The following is an 11,486-nucleotide window of genomic DNA, read 5'->3' on the forward strand; positions in this document are numbered from 1 at the left end:
TAGGTGAAACAGTTGGAAGGTCTTAAACTACAGATGGTTGCATGAGGATCTGTGTCAGAAAAGCCTTCCGAGGCTTCAGGACAGGCCTGCGGGGGAGGGGCGCGTGTGGAAAGCGCGCACGGAATGTGCAAGCACAGTTGAATGAATGAAGGAACGAACGAATGCAACGACAGATGAATGGACACTGGGCCAGAAATAACAGCTGGTCCACGGGGACACCCGGCCCATAACCCTGAAGGCCTGGTTCCACGCCCAGGTACCACGCGCTGTGACCTTGGGGACATCCACGCCCCGGACTCAGGGCCCGGAACTCTGCGTCTGAGGGCGGGGAGGACGTGCAGGGAGGGATAGTGCGCGCGCTGGGGAGGACTGGTGGTCCGAGAGGCTGACGGCGGGTGCTTCGGGCCAGGCGATCACTCGCATCCGCCCGGTCAGGGTCAGCGCGGCCCGATCTCCCACTGCTCGCCGTGTTGACACTCAGCCGGCGCCCGCCACGCGGCTTCTAGCAGCTCCCGCGCCGCTCGGCCCCGCCCCCAAATCCCTCAGCCGGCCCATCTGCGGAGCTCGCGCCAGACTTCTCCCGCGTCCGGCCAGCTCGGCCCCACCCCTTCTGCGCGCGCCGCCCTGCTCTCTCGCGTACCGCCCCGCGCAGGCCCCGCCACGGCTTCGTAGTCCCGCCCATCACGTCCCGCGTCCTGTCGCTCCGGCGCGCAAGCCCTGTCACTTGGCTCCGCCCCCCGAGCGGATTCATTCTCGTCCCCCGCCCCTAACCCCGCCCCACGGGGAGGCCCCGCCGCCTTCTGCCCCGCCCCCAGTCGCTCCGAAGAGCCTCGCTGGCTGGCGCTGTGGCGGGGGCGGGGCGGGGTGGAGGGGGCGGGGAGGCGCGAGGGCGGGCCGGGGCTGGTTCCGCGCGCTGGGATTTTTAAATGTCCCGCTCTAAGCCGGGCGCAGGAGCAGCCGGCTCGGCCGCCAGCGCGGTGTAGGGGGCAGGCGCGGATCCCGCCACCGCCGCGCGCTCAGCCCGTCGCTGCCTCTCGCTTCCTGGCTTCTCACTCAGCCCCGGCCTCCCGTCTTGGCTCGTGCGCGCCTGCCTCTCGCGGACACCGCTTCTGGTGAGGCCCTTCGCGGGCTGCGGGGACGGACACCGCAGGCGGGGACTCTTGGGGAGCCCGGGCCGGGTCGGGCGGGAGTGGGGGTGGGGGTGGGGTGCTGGGTCTCAGGGTCCCGGGGGCGTCAGCGCGAGGTGCCCGGGGCAGGGTGGCTCCGAGACGGGTCGGGCGAGTTGCTGAGGAGAGACTGAGGCAGCCCTGGCCTCACCGGGGGCGATGGGCGGGGAGGAAAGCGGGGGGGCTGTGTGGGCCCCCTCCAGCACCCCGGACTCGGACCCGGGATCGCGGGGTGCGGGCGGCGCCGCGGGTGACAGGCCACCCCGGCCCATCGGCCATTTTCCCGGCCGGCCCGGGAGGCTCCCGCCGCCGCCGCCCGCGCGGGAGGGGGGAGGGGTGCTGGGGCGCTGGGGCGGGCGGCGGGTCCGGGCCCCTCCGCCGGCGTGCTCACCCTGATGCCCGCTCCGTGCCCCCAGGCCCGAGGTCCGAGGCCGAGCCCCGAGCCATGCCAAGGGAAAGGAAGGAGAGGTGAGCGAGTGGCCCGGCTGCCTTGGGGAGGGGAAGGGTGTGCAGCGGTGGGGGAGGGGCGGGCCGCGATTTGGGGAGCGCTCACCCCCACCCCTGCCCCCGGGGCTTTGCAGAGATGCCAAGGAACAGGACGCCAGGAAAGATGAAGGTGCCGCCGACCTCTCTGTTCGCTCCAGGAAAAGGAAGGCAAATGTGGCCGTTGTGAGTACAAAGGAGACAGGTTGAGGAGTTTTCCCCCCTCCATCTTAACCTGGGTACCAGACTTGAGTCGGCCCACACATATATTGACGGGAGCTAACTTGGGGGGGGCATCCCTTTGACAGAAATGACACACATAATCTAATGAACTTTTCCTCCTTTTCTCTCTGTCTTTGGTGTGTTTCCTTGGGGGTGGGGGCTGTCTATGTTAGTTTTTGCAGGATCTCGATGAAGAAGTTGCCAAAATTGACAGGACTGTGAGAGGCCAGTGTGGCAGTCAGGTAAGACACCTGGTGGATTGGACCTGCATGGAGGGCCTCCTGCTCTCCTGTGCCCTGTTGGGTTCGTTCTTTCTTGTCTGTTGGTGAAGATGCTGTGGTTAGGGTTAGTTTTTCTCTAGCTGGAGTCCCAGTCCACATGGCTAAGCACCATGCCTGTCCTGCGCACTGGCTGCTTGCAGCCTTGGGATTCCAGGAAGGGCTGTGTTCCTGACTGGCGCCCTCTGAAGTTACAGATACATGCTGATGCCTTGGGAGAACCAGAGTAGACATCCGACCTCTCCCTTTGCCTGTGAGGAAACTGAGACTCAGGAAGAAAGCAACTCAGAGTTCTGTGCAAGCCAGGGGCAAAGTTGGGCCCACAGGCTTTCCAGTGGCTGGTGAACTGGGGTTAGGACCTCGGTTTCACCCTATACTCACCCATGATTTTTTGTCATGGTGCTTACGAGCTTCCGTTGCCTTTAATTTTGGGTTTTTGTTTTGAAACAGGGTCTCGCTGTGTAGTTCAGCCTGGCTTTGAGCTCGAACTCACTATGTAGCCCAGGCTGCCTCACAGCTGTGCGCCACCACACTCAGCAGTTTTTTTGGGTTTTTTTGAGACAGGATCTTGCTATGCAGTTCAGGTTGGCCTTGTACCCCAGGCAGGCCTCAATCTCATGGAGATCCCCCTGCCTCAGCCTCCCAAGTGCCAGGACTACAGGCATGTGCCACCATGCCCAGCTTCCCATTGGCTCTAGGTCAATCTTTTTTCCTCTCTGCAGTCCTGAAAGATCGTCTACCCCAGTGTGGCAAACCTTTTAGAACTTCCAATGATACAAACAGCCCACTGCGGCATGTGTGGTGTCACACGTGTAATGCCAGCACTTGGGAGGCCGAGGCAGGAGGATCACCATGAGTTCGAAGCCAGCCTGAACTGTATAGTGAAACTTCATCTCATGAACTGAATAAAAATAAATATATAAGATTTAACCTAAGCTGGGCATAGTGGCACAGGCAGGTAATCCCTGGACAGTGGGAGGCTGAGGCAGGAGGATTTTGAGTTTGAGTCCAGCCTGTCTATGTAACTTAGCAACTTACCAAGACACTATCTCAACCTCCCCCCCCCCAAAAAAAAACAAAACTTTTACCTACTCTGCTATCTGAGCTTAACATGGCTTCAGCAAGAGTATCAACATCTGTAATATGGGCATCTCAGCACTTTATTAACTATTCCATTTCTCTTGCCATTAAAGAAGTCGCTGCACATAACATGATATGGTTGTAATATCAGAAGTTCCTTGTAGAGAAAGTCTATATTATCTCTTTACCTCCAGAAATGGCTGGAGACTATAGTTATGGCTCCAGTGGGAGAAGCAGCCTGTCTCCAAACCAGTCGTTCTGGCCTTCTGCCTCTATCACAGATAAAAGCTGATCAGGAGCAGTGTTTGACCTGAGTGCAATGGTCCAACTGGGTTAGCAAGGACAGCATGTCACTTTGTGGAGCAGTGAGCACTGATGTGAAAGAGGGGTGGGCTTCAGAGCGATGGCCACCTTGTTCGATATGGCAGATGTCATTGCACATACCGGCCTAGTGATGAGCATTTTTGAGGACGACCCATTGCATACTGAATAAGGGGTTGGTTTCCTTCTCTGTTGAGAAGGCTTCAATGCAGGAAAGGCAATAAGATAGTGTATCCCAAGTTCTTTCTTTTGACGTTCCCCTTAAAAAAAAATTTCAAATCAAGTTTATTTTATGGATATTATCAAAATGAGTCCCTACTTTGTAAAACTGAAGATTTATTTTCCCAGCTGTGTTTTGTATAGCAATTTCCAACTGAAGATGAGGTGAAGCCATCCATATTGACTTCTTGGAGTTTTACGTTTCTGTTCTCGGGGATAACCTGAGCAGTACTCTATGAGTGTATAGGGCAGGTCTGTGGCTTTGTGTCTGGACCACAGAGAGGTGATAGCTGTGGTACATGACTAACATATTGCTTCTCATGAGAAGGCATTTTCATGGCTGTCCAGAGATTAATGACAACAGGTTTCAACACTTCCTAGGATAGAGCTTGAAAATTATCCATCTATTTTTGAAGTGATATTTTGTTTTTTCTCTATGAAGATTTATGAAGCTAGATTTTGGGGGTACAACAACTTTTTTGCTGACTAATTACACAGAATTTTTCTCTGAAGTTACAGTTCATCCCAGACCAACTTTAAGCTAGTAGGAGTCATCATGCTACATTCAGTGTAACTGCTTCAAGACCACAGAACTTTTGATGATTCTTAGTCTGAGGCCATTCTTAATGGAAAGACTAAAATCTATTTCCCATGTCCATTTTGTGGTTTACTTTCCTCAAGAGACCCAACATTTTTATTTGAGGCAGAATCCTAGACTTAAATACCTCTCAAAATTTTATATAAGGAAGAAAAGTGTCATAAAGAGTCAGAGATGGTTAGCAGCAGTCAAAATTGGTCTCTTGCTGGTACCCTTTCCTTCATCAATAGAGTCAGACTCATCTTGGTTCCTTTGAAACCTGGTATACACCAAGTTAAAGAGCATAGATGTAATTATCCTGCCTCATCCACTGGTTCCTTAAAAAATCTACTTTGGAAACCATTTTTTTTGCTGTGGTTCACCTAGTTTGTCTATGAACTGGAGGTTGGGAAGTGCCGCCAGTTCGTTTATCTCCAAAGACCTGCTCTCACACATGCCAGCCATCTGGCTTTGGAGGGTGGCACCCAGCTTGTGCCTTCAAAACTAGAATTCATTCTTGAAGGAAGAGCAATTTAGAGCGTTTGTAATGTGAACCTTTTTGAGTCAAGGAAATGCTACCAGCACATGATACTAGAACTGAAAGGAAGTTGCCTTTCTTACACAGCTGTTGGCAGGAGCTGTCATGGATAATTTGCATGCCCAATTCTTTGTGCAGTCAGTGGAGAAGAGCTCATTCCAGCTTTGCTCTTCTCACTGGGCAAAGTGATTGGGCTTCCTCTGAAGGTGGCCTGTGTACTGTGTCTGGGAAGGAGCTCTTAGAGCTAGGCAGTCCATGTTCATTTATGGTCATTCTAGTTGTCTGTTTAGCCCTCTGGTCAACATTAATGATGGCTGATTAAGAACAAAATGACAGGCTTGACTCCCAGGGCTTCCACACTAGCATGATTGTTACCGTCATTGTTGATTCAATCATGATTTTATAGCAGAAATTAACCTAAGTGGCAAAATGATCTTAGTGTTTTCCAAATACTGAAAATTGAATAAAATTAAGTCTCTGAAATCTTATTGATAAAAGCCTATTTTGATTTTTAATGATATCATTGTTCATCTATCAGATATGTAAGTCTTACTCCTCCACAGGCTCTGGAGTAGGATTCAAAGGTCTTAGGAGTGTCTCTATCTCTATGGACTTCTTAATATGACCTGTGACCATTGCTTGAGTTAGTTTTAACTAGGTGACTGCTTGCTGTTTTGAGTTAGGAAAAACAAAAGGTCCCTATTGTTTGTTATATTTGGCTACTGTTTTTGTACTGTATGAGCTGTTTGCATTTTATCTTACCTTTCCTGTGTCTCTTGCTGTTCAAGCACCTCACCTGAAAGTGATGATGTGCTAGATATTCTAGTTTTCTTAGGAATTTACTCCATAGATTCCTAAGCTAGTGACAGAAATGAAAGGAAAGCTAGGTGTCATTACTGTACTGTGGCTTTTACTTATCCATGTCATCTTCATCTTGGGCCAGAAGAATTAGGCCTAGAGATTACTCTCCGGTATGGAGCTATTTTTACAGTACTGTCTGATCTACAAATTAGTGAGTGTAAAAATAGTGGGTTTACATCAAACATTTTAAATTGTGTTTCTCATTTACAGTCTTGGGATGATGATATAGGAGGTGCAAACCCTTGCTCCTTGATCCCTACACCTGATAAAGAAGAAGGTGAACCAGAATACCCGAATCCTACATTTGTGCCTCGGAAAGCCACCCCACCACCCAGGGCCTCACCATTGCCTGTACTGAAGTAAGCATTGATTCTGCCACGTGGCTTCTTGCTCTTTTAATCCATCTTCTCAGACCTCGTTATATGGATGACACTGACACTTGGATAAGGTTTGTTTTTCGCTTTTTTTCTACAGCTGGGCAAATAGAGAAGAGGTCTGGAAAATCATGTTAAACAAGGAAGAGACATATTTACGCGATGAGCACTTTTTGCAGCGACACCCTCTTCTACAGCCTAAAATGCGAGCGATTCTTCTGGATTGGTTAATGGAGGTGAGTTCAAGCTTTTTCATTCACTTAGGATTGACCATTTCTAGGTCCTTGTATGCTGTTAGGATCTCTTGTATGTATGTGTTGTGGTTGATTCCATTTGTACCTTCTGTATCTCTGAAGCTGCATGGTTTGCTTACTGTAGTGGCCTTTCTAATGTTTTTAATTTGCTTTTTTTTTTTTCGTTCTTTGAGACATTATGTAGTTCAGGCTGGCCTTGAACTCACAGCAATCCTGCCTCAGTCTTCCAAATATTGGGATCACAGGCATGTGCCACCATTCCCAGTTATGTTATATAATGTGATTGATGCCTTTATACTTTGGAAACCAGATTTTTTTTTCCCGTACCAGGAATTGAACTTAGAACCTTGCGCTTGCCAGGCAGGTGCAGCACCACTGAGCTACGTCTCGGCCCCAATTCCTTTATACTTCAAAGGAACGCTGTTTGAGTTTTGTGCTTTTTTTTTTTAAGGAATATTGTTATAAATGGCTATATATAGCTTAATCTGGACTTTAGAGAAAGTCTGTGGTGATAGATGGAATTTTCTAGCAGAATTCTGTCTGGTTTCTCAGGCTCCTGAGTGCTAACCCTGTGAAGTACACTGACGGGTGTCCTGTTGAGGGGTGGCAGTGTGGTATTAGAGTTCCATGTGTATAGCCAGACTTTTGATGGCAGTACTGAATTGATGACTAATTTTCCTGGGCTTTTTCAACTCTATCATGTATATTATTTATTTCATCAGGTCCTCTAGCAGTCTTAGGGGGTATGCAGGGTGAGTCCTAAAAACTAAATACTATGGAATCCTCTAAGCCAGAGCCTATGCTACAACCCAGGTCTCTGGGTCTTTTTAATGCTTTTTAACAAAGCTTTTGGCTCTCATGGTATAGTGTTTGGGGCATGTTACAGTCTTTAAATAAATGTGTGTTTCAGATTTTAAGCTTTCTCATTGCTATTGCTTAGTTATAAGGGAATTTGTGAGTTCTTTCCTTAAGTCTTAATGAGACTTATTTAAAAAGGCAACATTCTTTGAGAAAATTCAAAAATTTGGATTTATTTATTTATTTATGTCTAATTTCATGGAAATTCTGCTTTCACCAGGCTTTGAAACCTCTCCTCTGACCTATGAACATTTGTTCTGATTATTGTATGGGTCACAGAACACTTAACCTTTATGTCTGAGGTCTAGTTTTTCATTGTACATGTGTTTAGGGTCAGCCAAGGTACCCATCCTCTCAGAAAAGCAAAGTTACCTTTCTTAACTCTCTTGATTTGATTATGTTGTCTTTCATCAAAACTCAGGACAAGTTTTTTTTTCTTCCCTTCAAGTAACTCTTCTAAACCATACTCAATATTTTTTCAGGTGTGTGAAGTCTATAAACTTCACAGGGAGACATTTTACTTGGCACAAGATTTCTTTGATCGGTATATGGCAACACAAGAAAATATTGTAAAAACACTTTTACAGCTTATTGGGATTTCGTCCTTATTTATTGCTGCCAAACTTGAGGTAAATAATTTTCAAATGATTGATATATAATATGCCCTGTTTCTTGAGCTCTATTGAAATAGGGGGAGAGATCAGCTATTTGTCTATAGTAAATATATATATATTTTGTTTGTTTGTTTTTTTGAGACAGGGTCTTCCTGTGTAGCTCAGGCTGACGAACTCACTATATAGTCCGTGCTGGCTTCAAATATGTAGTGATCCTCCTGCCTCAGACTCCCAAGTGCTGGGATTATAGTTGTGCACCACCACACCCGCCTCATATCTTATACTTTTCTCTTTAAGATACATGCCAAAAAGATGGGAACTAACCAAGAAGAGAGAGGAAAAATAAGTTTATAGAACATTTAGGTTACTGTAGTTAATATTAAATGAAAAATTGAACTTTAAAGATTGATTTGATATAATTATAAAAGAATATGTTGGCCAACTTTCAAATATATTGTGAAAGGTATTGAGAAAGGGAAATTTAAAAAAATATATCATTAAATGTTATATATAATGTGTGTGTGTGTGTGTGTGTGTGTGTGTATGTATTCATTCACTTACATATTCAGTGGGGGTGGGAGTTGCATTTCTTTTACAGCTAACACATTTTGAGCTGTTGACATGGCTTCTGTATTGATCCAATCATTGCATCCTCTTTTCACACATGCCAGAATGCCAAAAGGAATAATTGTGGAGGCATATTACAAGTTAAGGGGCCAGGGATTTAGCTCAGTGGTTCCGCTGCCTGCCTTGCAAGCGCAAGATCCCAAGTTCCATCCCTGGTACCAAACAAACAAACAAGTTAAAACTCTTAGAGATTGGCTTTTTTTTTTGAGATTGGCTTTTTGCTAATGATATTTTCCTTGTATTTCCTCTTAGGAAATCTATCCTCCAAAGTTGCACCAGTTTGCTTATGTTACAGATGGAGCTTGTTCAGGAGATGAAATCCTCACTATGGAATTAGTGATTATGCAGGTAGGTTACAAGTTAGTTTCCAGTCATGTTTTGAATTCATACATAATGTCCTCCCCACATGAAGTGTGGATGTATCTGCTAGGTCTTCTCCGGTTGGACATGTGGCATAGAATACAGCTGCATTTTGAACTTCATTTCACAACTGTTGGTCTCTTTCCTATTTTCCGTTAGGCTCTCAAGTGGCGTTTAAGTCCCCTGACTATTGTGTCCTGGCTAAACGTGTACATGCAGGTTGCATATCTAAATGATGTATATGAAGTGCTACTGCCACAGTATCCCCAGCAAATCTTTGTACAGATCGCAGAGGTAAGTGGCTCCATTTCTTCTGGGGGTTCCCAGTCTCCCGGTAGAGCGAGGAACTCTAGAAGCAATGTGTGTCAACCTGTGTTCTTTTCTCCACAGCTTTTGGATCTCTGTGTTCTGGATGTTGGCTGCTTAGAATTTCCTTATGGTGTCCTTGCTGCTTCTGCCTTGTATCATTTCTCTTCATCTGAATTGATAGAAAAAGTTTCAGGTAGGTTGCTTTCCAGTAAGTTCCTAAACAAGGTGTATTAAACTCACAAACCATGTGTAGTCTCACACTGAGCCTATAATTTCTTATCATTGCAGGGTATCAGTGGTGCGATATAGAGAAATGTGTCAAATGGATGGTTCCATTTGTCATGGTTATAAGGGAGACAGAAAGTTCCAAAATAAAGCACTTCCGGGGAGTTCCTGTTGAAGATGCCCATAACATACAGACTCATATCAATAGCTTGGATTTGCTGGTATTTACTGTTCCTTGCTTCATTCTTCTTGTCCACACAGATCCTTAAAATTGCCCCAATTGGGTGTGGTGGCACACTCCTGTAATCCCAGCATTCTAGGAGGCAGAGGCAGGAGTTTTGCCATGAATTCAAGGCCAGGCTGAATTGTGTATTGAGACTTTGTTTTAAAAAATACAAAAACACTGCCTAGCTTGTTCATTTTCCTTCGGGCAGTCTCTAGGCATCCTAGAAAAGGTTCAGTTTTTTTTGTTTTGTTTTGTTTTTTGTTTTTATATGGTACTGGAGATTGAACCCACAGCCTTCACACTGACTATATCCCCAGCCCTTCTTCATTTTTTATTTTAATTCAGAATCTCACTAAGTTACCTGCACAGGGCTGGAGCTTGCAACCCTCGAAAAACTCAATTCTTTTAATTCCTTGAAAAAGAAAATCTCTGGTCCATAGATGCTATATCTCCAAATTGTATAAGACTGTACTTTTAGGTTGTTTTTTGCTATTTTCCCCCTTTGCTTCCGTTGAAAAAGCATATAATAAAGTGAAGGATGATTTCTTCACTTTAACTGCTCTCTGTTTTCTAATCAACAGGACAAAGCCCAAGCAAAAAAAGCCATGTTGTCGGAACAGAATAGGATTTCTCCCACTCCGTCTGGAGTCCTCACCCCCCCACAGAGCAGTGAGAAGCGGAGCAGTGAGCCGGACACGGCATGACCATGCAGCCGTCTCCTCCAAAGACAGTCATGTGGAAGTGCCTGCTCCTCGCTCTGTCTGCTGCAGCGGAGGCCTGTGCTAGCTTTTACAGATATTTAAATGGAAGAGTGTCTCTCCTGTGACCAAAGTATTTCTGTGGACGGCTTTGGACAGGGAGAAATATTTTTTATTAAATGCTTAGGTTTTTTTAATAAGTGGGTCAAGTACACCAGCCACCTCCCGAACACCAACGCGTGCTCCAGATGCTGCTAAGGAAGGTGATACTTGACTTGATCAACTTCACAGAAATGAGAAGGGCTTAAAGTGGAGGAGTGCGGGTGCTTCGCTGAGCTCCACATGGGGCTCGAGCTGCGTCGTGTTAGGTGACACGCGTGATTGTGAGCACTCACTGGGATGCAGAGCCCACGACCGGTGAGGCGGGGCCGCACTTCAGACACTCATCGCAGTGTACCATGCCTCTTATGAACTCTTGTAAGTGCTGCTATATCTACCCTTGTTTAATAAAGATAATCTGTCTTTGAGACAGCCGGTTTCATGAGTTATGTCTGGTCATTTAAATTAGAAGCCAACTTGTGGTGTGGTTACATCAGTTCTCTTTTTTGTCTTTGTGCTTCTGGAAGGTGAGGTCTTTCAAGGAAAGACATTTAAAAGAAAACTGAAGTGAGCTTCAGGTGTAGCAGCCTGGTCTCATGAGGTCCTAGTACTAAGAGGCTTCCAATTGTCACTTCTCCCATGATGTCCTGTATAGGTCATTGCTCCCGCCAGGGTCGTTAGCCATCGGGGGCTGTAGTGGTGAAGTCATTTCCACACCCAAGAGGATTTCTGAGTATAATTTCCTTCCTAGGACTGTTTAAAGGTCATAAAAAATCTGTAATTAATATTCCCCATTCTTACCCTAAAGAATAGATGAATCGTGGGAGAATTTTTAGCATAGTAGCCTAAAGGTATGCTTTAATACAAAGTAAAAGATGCAGCTCAAGGCTGGGATTTTAGTGTACAGCCCGTTCCCTGACCAGCAGGGGACTCACCCCGGGCCTTGCTAATGGCCGTTGTCCCCTTGAAATATAACATATCCTGCTGATGCTGCTTTCTGTTGAGCAGTGTCAGAAGTGGTCTTGTCAGGCATGGTGCTGCACGCCTCTAACAGCCCTCTGGGAGGCCTGGGCAGGAGGATCTTGAGTTTGGAACTG

The 11,486-nt window shown here is 46.7% G+C and overlaps 1 protein-coding gene across 1 annotated transcript; it reads left to right on the top strand.

The window, feature by feature from the left end:
* The first annotated feature begins 885 nt into the window (after nt 1–885).
* Nucleotides 886–10,821, top strand: Ccne1 (cyclin E1). The gene is made up of 12 exons (XM_004858781.3): nt 886–1,112; nt 1,583–1,634; nt 1,748–1,835; nt 2,045–2,113; nt 5,956–6,104; nt 6,220–6,355; nt 7,714–7,860; nt 8,725–8,820; nt 8,992–9,126; nt 9,223–9,334; nt 9,430–9,587; nt 10,174–10,821. The coding sequence occupies exons 2-12, from the start codon at nt 1,612–1,614 to the stop codon at nt 10,294–10,296; spliced, it is 1,236 nt and encodes a 411-aa protein (XP_004858838.1). The 5' UTR covers nt 886–1,112; nt 1,583–1,611; the 3' UTR covers nt 10,297–10,821.
* Nucleotides 10,822–11,486: the final 665 nt, after the last annotated feature.

This window comes from Heterocephalus glaber, unplaced genomic scaffold, assembly GCF_053883595.1.
Source record: "Heterocephalus glaber isolate CG9 unplaced genomic scaffold, H.glaber_assembly_v1.0 deba00001561, whole genome shotgun sequence".
NCBI lineage: Eukaryota > Metazoa > Chordata > Mammalia > Rodentia > Bathyergidae > Heterocephalus > Heterocephalus glaber.